Source organism: Mirounga leonina, unplaced genomic scaffold, assembly GCF_011800145.1.
Source record: "Mirounga leonina isolate KUSES-001 unplaced genomic scaffold, KU_Mleo_1.0 Mir_200, whole genome shotgun sequence".
NCBI classification, from domain to species: domain Eukaryota; kingdom Metazoa; phylum Chordata; class Mammalia; order Carnivora; family Phocidae; genus Mirounga; species Mirounga leonina.
In genome coordinates this window covers 14,012,890-14,035,887 of record NW_023270503.1, presented here as the reverse complement: position 1 = coordinate 14,035,887, position 22,998 = coordinate 14,012,890, and the positions used below count along the sequence as shown (strand labels likewise).

At 38.1% G+C, this 22,998-nt stretch overlaps 2 protein-coding genes across 4 annotated transcripts in view; one reads left to right on the top strand and one right to left on the bottom strand.

Annotated features, from left to right (window-relative positions):
• The window catches only part of TRIM37 (tripartite motif containing 37), a 178,125-nt gene extending 160,213 nt beyond the window's left edge, over positions 1–17,912 (bottom strand). Inside the window, exons 1-2 of one of the 3 annotated variants that reach the window (XM_035026729.1) lie at positions 17,820–17,906; positions 16,591–16,755 (exon numbers count right to left, since the gene is read on the bottom strand). Coding sequence is in view for 2 of the 3 variants with exons in the window: in XM_035026727.1 (XP_034882618.1) it covers positions 17,820–17,852 (33 nt within the window). In the remaining variant the exon portion in view is untranslated. Of the gene's footprint in view, positions 1–16,590; positions 16,756–17,819 lie in introns of all 3 variants that reach the window. The other 2 variants (XM_035026727.1, XM_035026726.1) reach the window with 2 other exon arrangements.
• Positions 17,913–18,440: 528 nt separating this feature from the next.
• Positions 18,441–22,998, top strand: part of PRR11 (proline rich 11) — a 25,000-nt gene continuing 20,442 nt past the window's right edge. The window contains exon 1 of the mRNA XM_035026725.1: positions 18,441–18,491. The gene's annotated coding sequence lies outside the window, so the exon portion shown is untranslated. The remainder of the gene's footprint in view (positions 18,492–22,998) is intronic.

Below are 22,998 nucleotides of genomic sequence, written 5' to 3'. Positions count from 1 at the left end.
TGATCTCTCTCTCACACTCTCTCTCAAATAAATAAAATCTTTTTAAAAAGTTAAAAATTAAAAAAAAATTACTACATATGTTTGTGTATGTATATAAAGAAAATTCCTGGGGCACCTGGCGAGCTCAGTCAGTAGAGCATGAGACTCTTGATCTCAAGGGTCCTGAGTTCAAGCCCCACATTGGGCGTGGAGCTTACTTAAAAAAATTTTTTTTAATTAAAATACTAAAAGAAAGAAAATTCCTGTTGGCATAATTTCCCATATTGGAATACGCTCAGGGATTAACATTTTCTTTACATAAAAAAGGCATACAAACCTATATTAACATTTGGATGGAGTATGGGGAAAGGGACAAGGAAAAGGGCAAATCAAATTATTAAACAAAGACTATGCATTCATTCAAGACCTGATTTGTTTGTTTTAATTATTGAAAAAGACTGCAATTCCATAGCTTTATATATAATTTAAAACGTTATTTAACAGTCTAAAGCATAATTTTTTTTAAAGATTTTATTTATTTATTTGATAGAGCAAGAGAGCACAAGCAGGGGGAATAGTAGAGGGAAAGGGAGAAGCAGGTTCCCCGCTGAGCAGGGAGCCCGATGTGGGACTTGATCCCAGGATCCTGGGATCATGACCTGAGCCGAAGGCAGATGCTTAACCATCTGAGCCACCCATGCGCCCTAAAGCATAATTTTTTTAAAAAGATATTATTTTTAAGTAATCTCTGCAGCCTATGTGGGGCTCAAACTCAACACTGAGATCAAGACTCGTGTGTTCAGGGCACCTGGGTGGCTCAGTCGGTTGAGCATCTGACTCTTGATTTCAGCTCAGGTCATGATCTCTGGGTCATGGGGTCCCCCTACCCCCTACCTTGGGCTCCACACTCAGGAGAGAGTCTGCTGAGATTCTCTCTCCCTCTCCCTCTGCCCCTCCCACCCTAAAATAAATAAATCTTTAAAAAAAAAATTTACAAAAACGGGCAGAAGAGGGGTGTCTGGGTGACTCAGTCAGTTAAGGGTCTGCCTTTGGCTCACGTCATGATCCCAGGGTCCTGGGATCAAGCCCCATGTGAGGTTCCCTGCTCAGCAAGGAGTCTGCTTCTCCTTCCCCCTCCGCTCCCCCCACAACTCCCACTCATTCTCTCATAAATAAATAAAATCTTTAAAAAAAAAAAATGGGCAGAAGACATGAACAGACATTTCTCCAAGGAAGACATATAGATGGCAAATTTAGACACATGAAAAGATGCTCAACATCACTCATCATCAGGAAAATGCGAATTAAAACCATAATGAGACATCACTCCATACCTGTCAGAATGGCTAAAATAAAAAATTCAAGAAACAGTAAGTGTTGGTGAAGATATAGAGAAAAAGGCACCCTCGTGCACTGTTGGTAGGAATGCAAACTGGTACAGCCACTGTAAGACGGTATGGAGGTTCTTCAAAAAGTTAAAAATAGAACTACCTTATGATCCAGTAATTGCACCACTGAGTATTTATCCAAAGAATACAAAAACACTAATTCAAGGGGATAGATTCATCCCTATGTTTATTGCAGCATTATTTACAATAGTCAAACTATGAAAGCAGCCCAAGTGTCCCTGGATAAATGAATTGATAAAGACTATGTGATAGGGCGCCTGGGTGGCTCAGTTGGTTAAGCGACTGCCTTCGGCTCAGGTCATGATCCTGGAGTCCCAGGATCGAGTCCCGCATCGGGCTCCCTGCTCAGCAGGGAGTCTGCTTCTCCCTCTCCCCCCTCTCGTGCGCTTTCTCTCGCTCACTCTCTCTCTCAAATAAATAAATAAAATCTTTAAAAAAAAAAAAAGACTATGTGATATATGGGGCGCCTGGGTGGCTCAGTCAGTTAAGCATCTGCATTCAGCTCAGGTCATGATCTCAGGGTCCTGGGATCAAGCCCCGCATCAGGCTCCCTGCTCAGCAGGGAGTCTGCTTCTCTCTCTCTCCCTCTGCCCCTCCCCCCTGATTGTGCTTTCTCTCTCTTTCAAATAAATAAATAAAATCTTAAAAGAAAGAATATGTGATTTACATATATATGTGATTTATATATACATATACATATATATAATGGAATATTATTTGGCCATAAAAAAAGAATGAAAATTTGCCATTTCCAACAACATGGACAGAGCTAAAGAGTATAATGCTAAGTGAAATAAGCCAGTCAAAGACAAATGCCATATGATTTCACTCATGTGGAATTTAAGAAACAAATGAACAAATGGAAAAAAGAGAGAGAGAAACCAAAAAACATAATCACAGAGAGCAAATAGATGGTTACAAGAAGGGAGGTGGGGGGAATGGGTGAAAATAAGTGAAATAGATGAAGGGTATTAAGAGTACACTTTTATCCTGATGAACACTGAGTAATACACAGAACTGCTGAATCACTATATTTTACACCTCGAAGTATTTAGCCTATATTTATTTATTTATTTTAAGATTTTATTTATTTATTTGACAGAGAGAGACAGCGAGAGAGGGAACACAAGCAAGGGGAGTGTGAGAGGGAGAAGCAGGCTTCCCACGGAGCAGGGAGCCCATTGCGGGGCTCGATCCCAGGACCCCAGGATCATGACCTGAGCCAAAGGCAGACACCTAACAACTGAGCCACCCAGGCGTCCCTAGCCTGTATTTAAACAAACAAGTATTTAGCCTGAATTAAAGCAAACAAACAAACAGAATCTGTATTCTAGGAGCCCTTAACTTGTTTATAAAACAGAAATTCTTAAACCGGGGCGCCTGGGTGGCTCAGTTGGTTAAGCGACTGCCTTCAGCTCAGGTCGTGATCCTGGAGTCCTGGGATCGAGTCCCACGTCAGGCTCCCTGCTCCGCGGGGAGTCTGCTTCTCCTTCTCCCACTCCCCATTTGTGTTCCCTCTCTCGCTGTGTCTTTCTCTGTCAGATAAATAAATAAAATCTTTAAAAAAAAAAAAAAAGAAAGAAATTCTCAAACCTGTGTGTGTGTGTTTTTAAAGACTTTATGTATTTGAGAGAGAGAGAGAAAGAGCAATCAAGTGGTGGGGGGTGGACAAAGCGGGAGAAGCAGATTCCCCGCTGAGCAGGGAGCCAGAGGAGGGGCTCAATCCCAGGACCTGAACAGAAGGCAGACACCCAACCCACTGAGCCACCCAGGCACCCCCTATGTGTGTTTTTTAACTTGATATTTTAGTTCTGATTAAAGTTTAACTACCATAATCCCAAAGACCATTTAACAATGTCTTCTTTTCAAGAGAGCTGTTTTAGCTATGGCTTCCTGTAATACCTGGAGGTCCACAATGTATTAAAATCATCAAACAGTATCAATAATAAGTGGTTCCTGCTTTTAAGTAAATTATATTTTAATAAGATACCAAAGAGTGTGCTTCCAATCAATGATATGATGGAGTCAGCTAAATTTTCAAGTATGTTTGTAAACCCATTGTTAAACACAGGCATAACTAAAAATTAAATTACATAAATTTACCAGTAAATAAATTATTAAAAACAAATATATACTCAAAAATTATAACTTCCTAGTGATTTTACTATATTTTACTATTATATACGCTCTTGAGATCTATCTATGTATATAGTGAAAATACTATATCATGTGCTACTGTGCATGTCTTCCCAACTCCACTTTCAATGACATCATGCTGGTAGCTTGAAATTGGCCAGGGTAGGACTATTTACACCAGGGAAATTGGCAAATGCTCAAATTCAGGATTTCCTACCTCCTCCTCCCCCTAGCTGCATTTATATATATACTCACTTCTGCTTTCAAAAGATATTTTTAAATTCCCAACCCCCTTAAATAATGTGCCCATATTTCTATTGGAAAAATATTTCAGAAGATAAATTGAATTTTAAACAGACTTTCAAAAACAGGGGAAGGACAGAATGGGGAGTTACCATTTAATGGGTCCAGAGTTTGAGTTTGGAAAGATGAAGAAGTTCTGGAAATGGGTGGTGGTTGTGGTTGTACAAGAATGTGAATGTACTTAATACCACTAAACTGTAAACTTAAAATGGCAAATTTTGTTATATATATTTTATCACAATTAAAAATTAAAAAAAAAAGACGGGAAAAACAGCTTGAGAGAAGAATGTAATCCTCTGTGAAGAACTAAACAGAGTATTTCATGATAATACACAGGGGAAGTATTTACTTATTAGTGAAGTCAGTGGGCTTGGGAATAAGCAGGGAACAAATAAGATAAAAGGATACCAATGCAATGTTGAAAAATAGAAAAACAATCAAGATTTTCTGATTTGAACCCTTCATTTTATAAATGACGAAATAGTCTAAGTGATTTGCCTCTACTTCTATTTTCATTACTATGTTTCTTATGCAGTTAGATGAAAGTCTATACATGATATACAGGACATTAAAATCAATAAAAGTCACATAGATGGAGGCAGGGAATGTAAAGACTAGCTAAAGTTAAATTTAAAGCTTTTTTTGTTTTTATGTTTCAAATCTAGTATCACTGGTTAGGCTACTAAAAAATTCCCTCTGAACACAACCTGGTATTATGGTCCAGAAAAAAGAAAATAAAAGGATTGGGCTACATGGTAGAAGTTCTAGCCCTGGTATCACTAACAAGCTATGTGGCCTTAGGTAAGTCTTCCATCTCTCTGGGTCTCTTCTACTAAATGAGAGAGTCGGAAATCTAAGGTCCTTTTTAACACTAATATTCTATTATTTCATAATACTATAAATAAACCCAAGTTTAATTTATCAAAATGTAAAAATTTAGAAAAGATTAATTTCCTTCTTCTAAGATATTAAAACTTGACATTTGAGTTTCAGATTTTAATGTTTATATTAAGAATTAGCTTCTACTATTTGTTTTCTTCCTAAACAAAGATGACTGTTGCTTCGGTTTCAGCTATATAGTTTCTGCAACCTGCCCATTGTTCTTCCCAAACACCAAAACCCTATAAGCAATATTGCACTACTCAGAGCTATTTACACAGCAGAGACAATATCGATAGGGTTCTAGGATCTGGTCATAAACAGAAAATTTTTTAGTCACATGGTAGGAAATTTGCTGACCAATTACTATAGTGTCAAAAATTCATTAGCGTCTGATTAAGGGAGCAAACTGATGCTAAAAAATTTCATTCACAGCCCTCCTCAGTTATAAATTTGCCTCTTAAAGCCTAGTTAACAGTGAGGTTGCTCTTTAATTAACTTTAGCTACCTATCTCATTTTTAGGAGCATTAGAATATTTAAAATAAAACTAGTGAATTTTTTAGAGTGGGGAGGGAAAGAGGGAGACAGAGAGAGAGAATCTTAAGCAGGCTCCATGCTCAGTGCTGAGCCCAACATGGCACTTGACCTCATGACCCTGTCATGACCCGAGCCATCAAGAGTCAGAAGCTTAACCAACTGAGCTACCCAGGTGCCCCAAAACTAGTGAATTTTTTAAAACCCAAGACATTCATATTTCAGAAGCCAGTTTTCTTCTAAATCAGTAATAAAAATAAATGGAAACTTTTATGCCCATCTTACGAATGATAAATAAAATATGCAATTTAGCTGGGAAAAGTCCATTGAAATCAACATTAAAGCCCCCCAGACAGCCAAATTACATTCTGCCAATTGGACATCCTTGGAAACAGACTGGGACTGTAAGGAAGATACTATATAAACAGAAAAAGGAATAGTTTAGGGAATAATTTTGAGTTTTAGAGTATGCTACATATTGCATAAACCTATAATATTCTGTCTGTTATACTAGTTTTCATTATAATCATCAGCTTAACGCTTTATACCACTCAACTATTTGGCAGCAAGGAGAAAAGAACTACAGCCTAACTTAAAAATACTTCCTTTTTTTTTTTTTTAATTTTATTTATTTATTTGACAGAGACACGGCGAGAGAGGGAACACAAGCAGGGGGAGTGGGAGAGGGAGAAGCAGGCTTCCCGCTGAGCAGGGAGCCCGATGTGGGACTCAATCCCAGGACCCTGGGATCATGACCTGAGCCGAAGGCAGATGCCTAACAACTGAGCCACCCAGGCGCCCCCAAAATACTTCTTTTTTACAAACCTATAGATTCTTACTGGCACAATAATGCTCCCTTTCAAAAGAACCAGTGCTCTAAAAAAGCAAACACATCCTCATGTGAGCGAGTTTGCCTCAACAGCATCAAACCACAGAAAATGAAGAAATATGGCAGTCTTGTCTATGATGAGAGAAGTTGGTAGAGGTACATTCTAGACTCAGTAGCTAGGCTTAGAAACACATTTTCCATAGAAACATTGTTTTAAGAGAGAACTGGGCATATTAATACTTCCAGATCTAGGTTAGCAATATTATGAACCAAGGAAACTAATACTTAATGAACACACCCCTTTCTTTACATTCCCCTCTCTCTAATGCAGATTTAGAAACACCTTTATCTACTCTCATTTTATTTTGTTCATGGCTCTAGCTTACCATTTCATTTATTATATTATAATCATCTGTCTGCTTGATAGTGTCACCACTTGATTTCAAATGTTTTGCTGGCAAGAGCCCTGTCTTCCTTTTTATTTATATCCCCTAGTTTTCTTTTTTTAAAGATTTTATTTATTTATTTACTTATTTATTTGAGAGCTAATGAGAGAGACTGAGAGAACAAAATGGGGGCAGAGGCAGAGGGAGAAGCAGACTCCCTGTGGAGCAGGGAGACTGACATGGGACTTGATCCCAGGACCCTGGGACCATGACCTGAGCTGAAGGCAGTCACTTAACCGACTGAGCCACCCAGACGCCCTATCACCCTAGTTTTTAATATACAGCCTAATGCCCAATGACAAAAAGGAACAGATCAAAGAACATTCATTCCTTTGAAGAACAATCTGGGAACCCAACCACCCTCTAAAGCCTGTCTTAAGAAATATTTAAAAAAAAAAAAGAAAGAAAGAAAGAAAGTTCCTAACAAGTTGAGGACCACCCCAAATGTATACACAATCACAACTGGTTTTTTTTTGTATTTCTACTGGAGGGCTGAACTATCATCTAGCCTCTTCCAGATAGAACACATGTCAATGCATGTCTGGAACAGATAGGCAATAATATGCACAAGCACCAGGTTGCACATGTTATTGCCAGCAAATAGCAACACAAAAGCAGAAGAAACTGAGAAGCTTCAAGTTCATCAGTTCCTAATCTGCAGGCATTTATGAAACAATTATTAGAGTAGTACACATAAGCAAGCTCCTGCCTGTAAAAGATTGGTTTTATCAGTTGACCGTAGTCTAACTTTTTAAAGCTTTCAGGATCCTAGATTATTTATGTTAATTGTGCTATGGACACATAATGGACTACAGGGAGAGATTTTCATATTACACTGAACAAACTTGGTTTAGAAAAATAGGGGCACCTGGGTGGTCCAGTCAGTTAAGCATCCCACTCTTGGTTTTGGCTCCAGTCATGATCTCGGCACCTTGGGATGGAGCCCCACGTCAGGCTCTGTGCGCAGCAGAGTCTACTTGAGACTCTCTCTCCCTCTCCCTCTGCCCCTTCCCACCGTGCTCTCTCTCTCTAAAATAAATAAATAAATCTTAAAAAAAAAAGGAAAAATAGTTAAAGATACACCTGCAAAAAAATCTAAAATATACAACATAGACATAATACTCATAGAATTGTAGGGATCTTTTTTATCTGTCTTCTAATTAAATTACATGTATAATTAAAGCAAAATTTTTAAGAGTAAGTGCATTCTGTACTAAGTCACTCTTCACTTAAAGATCATTGGGGTTTGGGGCACCTGGCTGGCTCAGTCAGTGGGGCATGTGATTTTTGATCTCAGGGCTGTAGGTTCAAGCCCCACATTGGGTACAGAGATTACTTAAAAATAAAATCTAGGGCGCCTGGGTGGCTCAGTTGGTTAAGCGACTGCCTTCGGCTCAGGTCATGATCCTGGAGTCCTGGGATCGAGTCCCGCATCAGGCTCCCTGCTCGGCAGGGAGTCTGCCTCTCCCTCTGACCCTCCTCCCTCTCATGCTCTCTGTCTCAAATAAATAAAATCTTTAAAAAAAATAAAATAAAATAAAATAAAATAAAATCTATATTAAAAAGGTTTTTAAGGGGCTCCTGGGTGGCTCAGTCGTTAAGCGTCTGCCTTTGGCTCAGGTCATGATCCCAGCATCCTGGGATTGAGCCCCGCATCGAGCTCCCTGCTCAGCAGGAAGCCTGATTCTCCCTCTCCCACTCCCCTTGCTTGTGTTCCTCTCTCTCTCTGTCAAATAAATAAATTTAAAAAAAAAAAACCTTAAAAAAAAAATTTTTTTAAAAAGATCATTGGGGTTTCCCAATGTCTGTAGAATTAACTCCAACTCTTAGTATAATCCTTATGACATTAATATGCTCCCCACAGATGCTTCATATTTTACACCTCAGCCACACTGAATTTCATTGTCCCAAATATGCCAGGCTATTTTTTAAAAATCACTGATCTCTAATACTGCCTGGCAAATAGCACAGTTCAAATATTATATTGTATAATATAGAGAGAATATTGTATAATAGATTATAATATTGTATGATATGTGTATATAAAATACTCGTGATAAATCATCTTAAAATTACAAAATTAGAAAATGTCATCAATATGACAAAACAGCTACATTCCCAAATTACAGAACACAAAATAATGGACATACGTGAAACAAAAACTTAGTATAATCTTGAGTGAGTACATGTTTGGCAGCAATTCTTACTTACATATATATACTGAAAAGGATAGAAGATTAATGATGTGTGGTCACTCAATTTCAAATACTTTCAACCTCTGAATAGCAGATATTCTTTTCTTCTTTTTAAGATTTATTTATTTATTTTAGAGAGAGAAAGAGAGAGAGCATGAGTGGGAGGGGCAGAGGAAGAGAGAGAGAGAAACCCAAGCCGACTCGAGGCTGAGTACAGAGCCCATTGCAGGGCTCAATCTCATGACCCTAAGATCATGACCTGATAGGAAACCAAGAGTTGGACACTTAACTGACTGTGCTACCCAGGTGCCCCTGAATAGCAGATATTCTTAATACTGGGCCCAGGAAACCATGGCGGCAAAGGTGTACAAATCCCTACTTACTAGTTAGCAAGTTAATGTATCTGTATACATTTTTCTGGTGAGGTGGAGCTCCTCTAAAGATCCATGGCATAAAGGGAAAAAAAAAAAAAGATTAAAAACCATCACCTCAAGAGAAATGTACATTCTATCTTAGTGTCAATGACAAGGTAACAAAGATTACCAAATAAACTTAACATCTGTACTCCTAGATGGAGCAGAGGGAAAAATGGAAAGTACAGTAAGTACCAAGAGATAGTCTGCTTTTTTGTCATTCAAAAAAAGTGTGATTGCTTTTGAAACCCAAATGCTAAGCATATTGCTGGGTACAAAAAAGGCAGATACTGTCCTCTCCTTATTTATTTATTTATTTATTTATTTATTTATTTATTTATTTATTTATTTAATTTTTTTATTTTTTTATTCCTCTAGTACTAGCCCACCCTAGTAACATTTACTGAAAGAAAGCATGAAGTACTGTCATTTACAATTAGGCAGATTGAGTGGGGAAAGGAGGCATTTAATAAAAGTTACACAACTCATATTTCCTAACAAAAATAAATTGTTCTAAAAAGTTAAATGTATTTTACAATCACTGTCACTACATGAAAATCTTAGCAAAAACTGAGATTATTTCCTCATTTATAAAATGAGAAAAACACTGAATCAAAGAATCAAGGATTGACTTATTCAAACTTTTAAAATGTTATGTACTGAGACAAGTCAGAAGTATAACCTTTTAAAGTCTAATTGAGAATAAATTTTATTTATCAGAGATATTCTCAATATTGAAACTTCGTATTATATTTGGGTAACAAAGGTAAGATATTTTTTATTTGTTTCAAAACTTTTACTTTGCTCCAAGGAAGAAGAAAATTTCCCTCTTGGTTTTAAATGAATTCATATATATGGTCTTTCATACCCTACTATTGAAATTGAAGATGTGTTCACATCAAAATATAATTCAAGGCAGAAGAAACCTTCCTTCTCCTCACCATCTGGTACATTTTTTTATTCTTATTTTCTTGTATATAATCTTTTACCCAGAAAACTTAATGGTTCTACAAGCTCTGGGATATAAAGAAAATTCAATGATATATCTAAAAGGAAATGTATTATACTGTTATCAATTCACATTTTTTTAAAGTAGGCTCCATGCCCAATGTGGGCCTTGAACTCAAGACTCGGGGATCAATAGTCACATGTATACTGACTGAGCCAGGCAGGTACCCCTCAATTCACTTCTTTAGAGAAAACAAATGAGGTCCTCAAATTAAGCAGTTTTCTTCCCTCAGTCCTTCGCCATGTAATGTCTTACCTGATTAAAAAACACAAAATCCTACCCAGTGCTTGAAATGCCCACTAGAGAATGGTAGGAAATTAAAAGCCAAAGAAGAGGAAAACAGCTACACTTTAGGCCAAGAGAGGTAACTCAGATTTTATAAATAAAATTTGGGAATAAAATGGTTTTCTCATAAGCAGTCATGTTCTTCATTCCCTACCAAATGATGTCCTGGAGTCCATGCCTAATATCTCACATATCTTTCTTCCCTCCGGTATCCATTCTCCTGGCTTTTAAGGACATTTGTTTAACAAATAGCTTACTTTTTTCCTAAAATCTCTGAAATTTATTTAGAATACATGTTATGGGGTGCCTGCGTGGCTCAGGTCATGATCCCAGGGTCCTGGGATCAAGCCCTGCATCGGGCTCCCTGCTCAGCAAGAAGCCTGCTTGTCCCTCTCCCACTCCCCCTGCTTGTGTTCCCTCTTTCACTGTGTCTCTCCCTGTCAAATAAATAAATAAAATCTTAAAAAAAAAAAAAAAAAGAATAAATCTTGTAACAGTTCTTGCTCTAATTTTAAGATATAGAGCCATAGTAGAAATCACACTAAGCTGGTTATGAAAAATTTATAAACAAGACCTATACACTGAAAATTACAAAACACTGTTGAAAGAAATTTTAAAGACCTAATAAGTAGAGAGATAACATTCAAGCATCAGAAAACTCATTATTGTTAAACTATCAATTCTCCCTAAATTGTTCTCTAGATTCAACACGATCCCAACCAAAATCCCAGAAAGCTTTTTTTTTGTAGAAATTGACCAAAAAAAAAAGAAAAAAAGCTTATTTGGAAATGCAAAATAATTTAAAAGTTTTAGAAAACAAGAGCAAAGTTTGAGGCCTTACACTTGATGATTTCAAGACTTACTATATACAGAGACAAACCATTAGAGACTTAACTATAGGAAACAAACTGAGGGTTGCTGGAGGGGCCGTGGGTGGGGGGATGGGGTAACTGGGTGATGGGCATTAAGGAGGGCACTTCATATAATGGACACTGGGTGTTATATGCAACTGATGAATCACTAAAATCTACCTCTGAAACAAAAAACAACAAAGGACTTATTATAAGGCTACAACAACCATGACAGTATGATACGACATAACTGAACAAAACAGAGTTCAAAAATAAATAGACTGGGGTGCCTGGGTGACTCAGTCAGTTCAGTGACCAACTCTTGATTTCGGCTCAGGTCATGATCTCAGGGTTGTCAGCGCAGAGTGTGCTTGAGATTCTCTCTCTCCCTCTCCCTCTGCCCCTCACCGCGTTCACGCACATGCTCTCTCTCAAATAAATAAATAAAATCTTTAAATAAATAAATAAACCAGCCCATACATACATGTTCAACTGATTTGTTACAAAGGAGCTAAGGGTAATTCAACAGGGATATGATAGTCTTTTCAACAAATGGTACCAGAACAGAGGAATATCCATATGCAAAACAAATAAATAAATGAAAAGACCTTCTACTCTCACTTTATACCACATACAAAAATTAACTCTAAATGGACAGAGATCTAAACACAAAATCTGGGGCGCCTGGGTAGCTCAGTCAGTTAGGGGCCCAACTCTTGGTTTCAGCTCAGGTCAGGATCTAGGGCTCCTGGGATCAATATCCATGTCAGGCTCCACACTCAGCAAGGTGTCGCTTCCCCTCTCCTTTTGCCCCTCCCCCTACTCATGCACACTCTCCCTCTCTAAAACAAATAAATAAATCTTTAAAAATAAAATAAATGTAAAAACTAAAACTATAAATCTTCTAGAAGAAAACATTTGTGACCTTGAGTTAGGCAAAGATTTCTGAAATAGAAGAAAAAAGCATAATCCACAGCACAATAGATGTATAAATTGAACTTCATCAAAATTTTTTATGTGAAAGGGCAAATAACAGAAAAAATTAAAGGACTCTTGTAATAGTTAAAAAGACAAACATCTTGGAGGTGCCTGGGTGGCTCTGTCAGTTAAGGGGCTGCCTTTGGCTCAGGTCCTGATCCCATGGTCCTGGGATGGAGCCCCACCTCAGGCTCCCTGCTCATTGGGGAGGTTGCTTCTGCCCCTCCCCCCTGCTCATGTGCGGGCACGCTCTCTCTTTCTCTCTTAATTAAATAAATAAAATTTTTAAAAAAGAAGACAAATATCTCAATTTGAAAATAGGCAAAAGATTTCAACAGATATTCACTAAAGATATTCCAACTGCAAATAAGCACATGAAAAGATATTCAATATCATTAGCCATTAAAGAAATGCAAATTCAAAATATAAGCAGATACCACTATACAATTATTAGAATAGCTAAAATGAAGAAGACTGACATGGTTGACTCGGTTTTGGCTCAGGTCATGATCTCATGGGTCATGGGATTGAGCCCCACATCGGGCTCTGTGCTCGTGTGGAGTCTGCTTGGGATTCTCTCTCTCCCTCTCCCTCTGCCCCTCCCACTGGTGCTCACTCTCTAAAATAAATAAGTAAATCTTAAAAAAAAAAAAAAGAAGACTGACAATACCAAGATACCAAATGTTGGTTAAGGATGTGGAGAAACTGGAACCCTAAATCATAGCTTTGGTAAATATTTCAGTGGTTTTTTTATGAGATGAAGCATACATTTTTATCATGCTACTCAAGAGAAACAAAAACATTATGTCCAAAGACTTACACTACAATGTTTATAACATCTTTATTCATAATAAGCAAAACCTGGAAACAACCCAAAGTTCACAATCTGGTAAATGGATAAATAGTTTGTGATAGTCTATACCAATGAAATACTACTCAGCAATAAAAATGGTCCAACTACTAATATGTACAACAACGCAGATGACTCTCAAAAGCATTGTGCTAAGTGCAAGAAGTCAGGCACAAAAAACTGCAAGCTATAAATGATTCCATTTATGTGAACTTCTAGAAATGGCAAAACTAGAGACCAATGATTGTCAGGGAACTTGGCAGGAGGAGGCTGACTGCAAAGGGGCATAAGGGAACATTAGGTGATGGAAATGTTCTAAACCATGTCTGTGGTAGTGGTTACATGACTGTCCATATTTGTCAAAACTCTTCAAATTGTACAACTAAAATTGGTAAGTTTTACTGTATGCAAATTATATCTCAAAACTGATTACAAAAAAAGTAATGGATTCATACTTTATTCTATTTCATTATTACAAAAAAGAACTTTAAAACAAGTACTCTTAAGTTTGAAATTCAAGCATAAACTACATAGCACACAAAATTAACACCAATTAAGATTTGGGGCAAGTTATCATATGAAATATACAGCAGAGATTGTTTTCATCACTTACTAATTCACCTTAAAACTCAGTTAAAGAAAACGCAAGAGATGCCAGAACCTATCCAAATCTGTTACAGAAAGAAGAAAAATACAACTACTCATTTAAACAAGTCATAACAACTTCAGCTATTAAAAATGTTATCTCAATGTGTTTCATAGTGCATTAATTACGATAGTGAGTTTTTTTTTCAAATTATGACTTCCTAAAACATATACCTAGGGTAATAAAATTATACACTTTTCAGCAACAAAGATTGTGGTAAATTACAGATACTGAAGAAAGATGTAAGGCAAGAATCAAAGTTCTGGTGTGCATTCTGCTTTCAGATGCTTTGACAATACTATTGCACTGCTAGCTGTAAAGTACAGTAGTGCAATAAAGTCAGAGCATTCGTTAGCAGAAATTGGTAGGAAAGGAACACAAAAGCATCTTGCATCAGTTGAAGCTTCAGTGTGAAAAGAATTTAAAGAAGGGTTGCCATTTTGGACAGAAGACATCCAAAACCTAAGAACATGTATATCAATGTTAAAAAGAACTGAACTTAAATGTCCAAATAACAGTTTTCTGATGACTAACCTACGATTAATATTTAACAGAAACATATAGAAAGGAATTTTGTAAATACGTCCTAAGCTTCAGAGACTAGAGACTAGTATTAACAAAATGGGTTATAATTACTACTAAGGCAAACGTGAAGAATACTTGTTTTGCTGAGATGTGTTGGTTAGCTCCCTCGTTGCAACTGATTAAGTAAGAATATTGGAATAAACAAACGAAAAGGTAAAGTAAAGAAAGTAAAATAAGTTTCCCAATCTCTAAATACCCAATCTAGCTTTCTGGAATCTAAACTACACTAAACTTGATCCCAGAGTCCTGGGATTGAGCCCCACATCCCACATCCCACATCAGGCTCCCTGCTCAGCAGGGAGCATGCTTCTCCCTCTCCCTCTGCCTGCTGCTCCCCCTGCTTGTGCTCTCTCTGTCAAATAAATAAATAACATCTTTTAAAAAATAAAATAAAATAAACTACACTAAACTCTAAAAAGCTCTTAACAGTCTTATGGCTTGTTATCACAAAAGCTTACAGATTCCCAGGGAATTAATGTGTCCTAAACAAGACCCTACCTAAGGGAATACTATGGAAAGGGATTTTAAAATTTAAGTTAACCCCTAAAGATCTTGAACATAGGAGGAAATCATCTCCATTTCCTTCAAATGTACAAGCATCAAGGAGGAAATAATAATGGTACAGGAGGAGGTTCTGCAATTTAGTAATCAGGTTTTCTTGGATTCAAGCCAATTATCATTATCTTACTCTTTGAACTGGTAAGAACCCATTTAAAAGTCAGATGTAAACCCAGAAATAGAAATAGTATCATAGTATCACAGTGTACTTCTTTCTGTGCACAATCACTCGTGGTATCACAAAAGAACACCAGACAAATACCACTCAACCAGCAAGTGAAAGGAAAAAAGTTAGAGAACAAAGATTACCCTACAATGAGCTTATTCCCCCATAAATAATGTTGATTGATGCAAAAATACTTTCCATTATTTTCACAAAACTTTCTTTAAATAGTCTAGTTCAGCTATTTAGATTCAACCCCCTAAAAAATAAACTCAAATTCAGGACAGAGGGAACATGAGTGACCTGACCTAATCCTAAAGCCACATAACTCAGGTATTAGAATACTTCAACTCTGCTAGCCAAGGATCAGGTTTTAAAGACAGGTACTTCAGAGACAGATGTTTAATTTTCTGAATTTGAAGTTAATTCAAACAAGAAAAATATGGAATATTTTTTGAATAAGAGGACCAGTCTGTCTGCAAAGTGAGAATAAGTACTTTCTTTACAAAGTTAAATAGTATGCATTCTCTTTCACTTATTAAATTTTCAACATTAGTTCCTCAACAAATCCTTTATTCAAGTAATGTAGAACCAAAACTCAGAGGATTGTATAGGAAATAATTTCTTTCCAATCTTAGAAATTAAACCAGTTCATAGACAAAGCATTTTAAAGCACATGGCAAATCTGAAGATGAGATACACCATCTTTCACTATCCAATCAATAGAAAGCAGTAATAACAAAACTATAATAGTTCAAATACAGTTTTTAAACCCTGATGATTGTGGAAACAAACTAATAACTTGAAGGGGAGGGAGGAGGCTGCAAGTAATTACCTGCAGGTAATTTAAGAAGACCTGCTTTCTTCTCTTCATCTCTTACAAAGATATTTTTTAAAACTACCCCATCATTCAAACACCTAAAAGTTTAAGAGTCTGGCTACCTCACAATCTTCTAAAACCTTTTTTCAAGATGTATACTTAATCATTTTCTTCTTAAATTAAAATGTGTTCAATCTTTAAAAAAAAAAAAAAATCCTGTGCGAATAGTGACTCTCATGCAAAGTCCAAAAAAGGCTTAATTGGTACCTCAAAAGTAAACAGCCAACTTGAGCGGGGAGAAAAACTGTTAAAAGCAGTTCAGCATCTTAAAATTCGGCAGAAATATCCATCCAGAGGGAGGAATTCAGAATGGGGAAGAGGGGAAGACAGTGTTAAACATTCATGCCTGCCAACAGAATCAAACTAGGATACTTGACATGTTTTGGGTTCTTCAGTTTGTTTAAGACCATTAATGATAAAAATAACAAAACTCTGATCTAAAAGTTCATTATTACAGGTTTGGAAAGCAACAAAAAATTCTTCCTTCTTCACTACCATCCCACCCCCGCCCCACGCCATTCCCCCACACACTCCCACAAAGAAAATTAAAACTCAAAATGGTTAGAATCAACTGAAAGCCTTCAAGTCAAATGTGTATATGAGAGGCACTATAATTCATTAATACATCAGAAGAAAATAATAAGATATATCAAGCTCTCACATTTTCTAGAGGTGGGAATGAGGATGAGTGTGGTACTCAGTTTCTTCCAGGATCACTACCAGTGCTGATGTTGAAGTGACCCAAGGTTCAGCTTGGATAGAGCAGCACAGGCACAAATGATACCCAAGTTGTAAAGCCAGAGTATGGTAGGGGAAGGACGGCAGACTGCGATAGAAAAGAAAGATTTGGGCTTTTTTACTTAATTTTGTTATTTTTCTTTAACAAAAAACCGACAGGAGTTCAATGATGGGCGCGTCCTCCAAATTCCACATTTTAAAGAAAGCCAGCTCAATTCACACAAGGTAATGCAGGGGGCAAAGGACTGAGGATAGAACAAGGAGAACTAAGAAGAAAAAAGCGCGGGCGATCAAGCTGGTAGTCTAAGAATGGGAGGAAGGGAATAAAGAGGACAAGTGAGGGAACGATCCATAGAAGAAAATTAGGACAGCACTTCAGCTTGGCGCCCCCGAGCAGGCCAAGCAGCAGCGGGAGTCCTTTCCAATTATTCGCCCCCGCCCCCTACTTTCATAAATGAATGAAATTCGGCAACTCAAGAGCAGGGTGGCTTCCATGTCCCAATTCCTCCCGTGCGTCAAGAGAGGAGCTCGAGGTTCAGGTCCCCATCGCTCACACCTCTCCCCCACCCAAGGACGGCCACCTTCGGGCCAAACAGAAATTGGTCTCGGGGCTTCCTCGGCCGCTAGGAAGTTCCGCACGCAAGTCAAAACCTTTCTCAGACTTTCTCAGCCCGCCTTGGATAACGTGAACCGCTCTGCCGTAATGGGAGTTCTCTCCGCCCCCCTCGGTTTATTCCCCACCCCACCCTCCGTCCCCCTTTCTTGGAGTGTGAACGACCTCTCCCCTTCTAGGGGCGTTTAGGGATCATTCCAGTCACGTCTTTTGGGGGGAAATGCACAGAACGCTGTCTTCAGGAGCCACAGCTCCCTGAGGGGCGGAAAGGTCAGGGCAAGGAACAAGGAATTCCAAAGGCCCGGCTACCTCAGCATCTCCCGCCATTTCCCTCCCGAGTTTCCCGGATGTAACCCCTTCCCCCGCGGCGGTTAAAAGAGACCAGGCGGCGGCGACTCCCTTTGATACAAGAGGAGGGAACTCCAATATGGTCCAGCTTCTGCCGCCCAGGGTTTCCGGCGACTCAAAATTTTATCCCACCTTGGAGGCCATCCGAGAGAAAGAATCTACCCAGTAGATCCCCTTCACTTTACACTCACCATCAGTTCCAGCTTATCGACCTCCGCCTCCATGTTGAATAGTTGACATTCCTCAGACCGCGGCGGTGCTTAAGCCGCAAACCGTACTAGCACTGAGGGTCCCTATTGGACAGCTGTCACTCAACGTCTCACACTCATTGGTTCCTCCGCTTCACTGGCGCCCGCCCATTGGCGACTGGGTAACGCCCCTCCACATGAAACACTTTCTCTAGTTGGGCAAAGACACAAAACGCTGCAGGAGGATTGGCTGCTGTGCACTTTTTTTTTCCATTGGCTGCACCCTCATCTCTACTTTCAATTTCATAGTTAGGGCTCCGCAGAGAAGAGCTTGCGATTGGTACAATCGGAAGAAGAGCCAACCAATGACACAAAAGCTTCCACAAACAGCATAGGGACGTGACACACCTTCTTAGGTCTCCTGCTTCCCCTCCCCTTCGCTCCCGCCTTCCACTTATTCATACAAGTAGCGCCTCAGCTTTCATTGGCCAGCACGTGGTGACCTCCTAACCAATCACAAACCAGACTGTGCTCCGACACTGCCCAGAGAGCGAATCATGGGGAGACCTTTGCTATGATTGGTCCCTCTATGATAAGGTTTTAATTTTAAATCTTTCTTTATGGCGAAGGAGAGGCCTCTACCCGGACTCCATCTATACCGGGGCTCTTAGACTTGTAAGTGCAGGGAGATCTCCCTTTGTAACCTGGGCTCGCGTCTTCAGTAGCTGGGCCTTTGCTGCTTGTGTTCTTAAGATTTACGGAGGTGGGGACTTTAGCTGGACTCGGGGAGATAAACTGGGAAGAGGAGGTTGGAGGTTGGGTAAGAAGTGCTCGGCCTGGCTCCACCCTAACCATACTTGTATTTAATTAACGCTCAGCAAAATATGTTTTGGAGCAAAGCATCTGCCTTCCTTTTGCACATTCCTTTAGATCTTTGCTATTCAGTGTTGTCCGGGGACCAACAGCATCTGCATCACTTGGGCGCTTGTTAACAATGCAAATTATCGGACTCCACCCAGACCCACTGAATCAGAACATGAATTTTAACAAGATCTCCCACCCCCAGTGATTCTTATGCACGTTAAAGTTTGAGAATATATATTTCTTGACAGGCAGTATTACTATGTTCCTTGATATGCTCTTAATACCGTCTGAGGTTTTGTGAGAGCGTCAATTTTAAAAGTGTGCCCTGTTTACTTGTGCCTAATACTGTGTTGGACTACGTTTTAGGGAGCGGCAAACTCTTCAGAGAAACAAGACAGGAACTAAAAAAGCATTGTTGCACTGTGTAAAACAAAATTAAAGTACCAGAAATACCCTATGAATGTTCAAGAGTAATGAACTAGTAATGGAAATTGATTAATTGACTGAAAGCTGTTTATGGGAAAGTGTAAGAACCTACATTAAAATGTGTTTTACGAAAAGGGTAATGAAATGCCATTATTTCCGTTGCTGTCACAGTTTTGGAAGTACCCCCTGACCAAAAGCACTTGTCACTGGGTGGAGTTTTAATATAAGCAGCAGTGCCAACTGAGTAACAGAGTAATATAGAATAATATATATATATATATATATATATATATATATAAACTAGAGTATATATATATGTATAATACAGAGTAATTCTCGCCCTATTATTTATTGCATTTTCCTACTGGAAATAGTTTTGGAGGCCTCCTTTAACCATATGAAGGTGTATGATTTGAAGAACTAAAAACCTCCCTCACTGAGAGAGTTTACAAAATGTAATTGTAGTAAAGCATATTCCTTAACTTAAAAAGAGATCCCTTGCTAGCTAACACTTATGAGGAATGATTTATTTCATTCATTTATTGAATGAAAATTATTTAATGCCTGCTACACTCTTGGTCCCAGGGAAACCAAGATGAATAAAATTTATCCTAACCTTGAAAAGCCCACAGTCCAGCTGGGTGATAAATACACAAACAGAAGTTACAATGCAATACAATAAATGTTATAATAAGAGTGTGTATAAAGTGCTATAGAAGCACAAAAGAGATGACATTTTCTTTTCTTTTTTTAAGATTTTATTTATTTATGTGACAGAGACACAGCAAGAGAGGGAACACAGCAGGGGGAGTGGGAGAGGGAGAAGCAGCCTTACCGCGGAGCGGGGAGCCCAATGAGGGGCTCGATCCCAGGACCTGGAGATCATGACCTGAGCCGAAAGCAGACGCTTAACAACTGAGCCACCCAGGCCCCCTGACATTTTCAATTTAGTATAAATTCCATAAAGACATAGACTATGTTGGCCTTGTTTGGAATTGTATCCCAAAAGCTACCATACCTACCAACCATGGTGGATTATCAGCATTCAACAAATATCTGTGAGAAAAAGTAACAGCATCTGGTGTTTGGCATACCTGAAGTACAAACCACTAATCACTAGAAGGGATGAGGCTGCAAAGGGCCATCAGACTAAACTGTGACAATCTTTGAAAGGTATGGTAAGGAATTTAGTTTATCCAGGGGATGAAAAGGAATCTTCAAATACCTTTTTTTTTAAGATTTTTATTTATTTATTTATTTGAGAGACAGAGTGAGGGAGAGAGAGCACAAGCTGGGGAGGGGCAGAGGGAGAAGCAGACGATGAGCAGAGAGCCCGATGCAGGACTCGATCCCAGGACCCTGGGATCATGACCTGAGCTGAAGGCAGACGCTCAATCGGCTGAGCCACTGAGGCGCCCGGAATCTTCAAATACTTTTAAGCAAGGGAATATCAGGATTTTTTTTTTTTTTAACTATAATTGTAGAAAATGATTGGCAAGGAGAAAGGCTGAAGTCAGGAGAATCATTAGAGGAATATTCAGACAAACTCAAACTGAGGGACATTTTCCAAAACAACTGGTCTGGAGTCTTCAAAAATATAAATAGGAAGAAAGGCAAATACATGAAAAGATTAGGGAACTGTTGTGAATTAAGGGAGACTAAAAAGACACTACAGTTAAATGCAGTGTGGAAAGGGAAAGGGAGCAGCTGTAAAGGATATTATTGAGGTGAATGGGGTAATTATGGACTGTTTCTTAGATACTATCAAGCTTAAATTTCCTGACTCTTATTGTGCTTTTGTAGGAGAATGTCCATGTCCATGTTTGGAAACTCAGTAGAAGTATCTAGGTGTGAAGTATCATGATGTCTGCAATTAACTCTGCTCAGCCAAAAACTAAAAACTATTATTTGTGTATATATATGTTATATATCTATATACACATATATTTTTCATATTTTTTATTTTGAAAAATTTCAAACTTTGTGAAAACTTACAAAAATAGTATAATTGATGCTCATTATTTACCTAGATTCATCATTTGCTGTCTTTCTGTTTAGGGGTGTGTATGTGTATAATATATAATATATAAAATCATATAAAATATAAATTTATATATTACATACACTTATGTAAATTATACATATAGTGTGTAATATATATTATACACACACCTATACAGAAAGAAAGTTAACAGATAACAATTGGTGAATCTAGGTGAATAATGAGTATTTTTTTCCAGAATTAGCATGATCTTTTTTATTTTTTTTATTTTTTATTTATTTTTTTCTTGAATTCTTTTTTCTCAAGGTTTGAAATTTTTCAAAATAAAGAGCAGGGGAAATAGACTATTTAGCAAAAATAAAACATGGGAAAGATGGCAAAGACAACTAAAATCAGGACAGAAAGGGGAGGGATAGAAAGAAGGGACAGGATGAATTAATCAGATAAATATTTCTAATTCATGTATATTAATATATGTATATAAGTGCAATATATAATACATATTATATATTTTCTATTCTATAATAGAGTATCCTAATTTCCTCACCTACCTTTTTGTGTGTGGTAGTACAGATTGTTTTCAATCAGCCTTAAATTCCTTCCAAAACAAGGCAGGTAAAAAGGAAGAGTACTTTTCAATAAAAAAGCAGGAGAAATGCTTTAAGTAATCATGAAAAAAAAGGGGCGCCCAGGTGGCTCAGTCAGTTGTCTGTCGACTCTTGGATTCGACTCAGGTCCTGATCTCATGGCTGGTGGGATCCAGCCTGGAGTCGGGCTCCATGCTCAGCTGGAGTCTGCTTGGATATTCTCTCCCTCTGCCCCATCCCCGTCTTGCGCTTTCTATCTCTCTCTCTCAAATAAATAAAGTGAATCTTTAAAAAAAAAAATCGTGAAAAAAAAGAGCTTCTATCTAGTGTTAGTAGTTGGAATCCCACCTAGTCCAGCAAAGAGAATTTGTATGTCTCATAACTCTTCTGGAAAGGGGACAAGTATATGTGTTTTAACCTTGAGGAACACTGTTAAATATTCTTTCAGACAAGTATCCTCTGCAGAATATCTAATGCTTTTAATAAAGCAATGATAATAACAAACTTTAGCTTGTTGAGTTCTCTGTCTTTTTTTGAGGTAGGAATTCATTATCTTTCATTTTTGGAAGCACGGTTATTACTTTTGAATGGAACACTAATCTAGGAATTATCTCAGACTGTACCTTTTTACTCTGACAGATTTGACATATTCTCTCAATTCTCTGCATATGCCAATTAAATACTGTAGTTAATTAGAAGGTTATTAGAGTAACAATGACCCAGAGACCAGACACACACACACACACACGCACACAGAGAGAGAGAAAAGAGAAGGGAGAAAATATGATTTAGTTCCTAGATTTTTTTTTCATTGAAAGATAATCTCCAGGGGCACCTGGGTGGCTCAGTTGTTAAGCGTCTGCCTTCGGCTCAGGTCATGATCCCAGGGTCCTGGGATCTAGCCCTGCCTCGGGCTCCCTGCTCAGCGGGAAGCCTGCTTCTCCCTCTCCATTCTCCCTGTTTGTGTTCCTTCTCTCACTGTGTCTCTCTCTGTCAAATAAATAAATAAAATCTTAGAAAGAAAGAAAGAAAGAAAGAAGGAAAGAAAGAAGGAAGGAAGGAAAGAAGGAAGGAAGGAAAGAAGGAAGGAAGGAAAGAAGGAAGGAAGGAAAGAAGGAAGGAAGGAAAGAAGGAAGGAAGGAAAGAAAGAAAGAAAGAAGGAAAGAAAGAAAGAAGGAAAGAAAGAAAGAAAGAAAGAAAGAAAGAAAGAAAGAAAGAAAGAAAGAAGGAAAGAAAGAAAGAAGGAAAGAAAGAAGGAAGGAAAGAAAGAAGGAAAGAAAGAAAGAAGGAAAGAAAGAAAGAA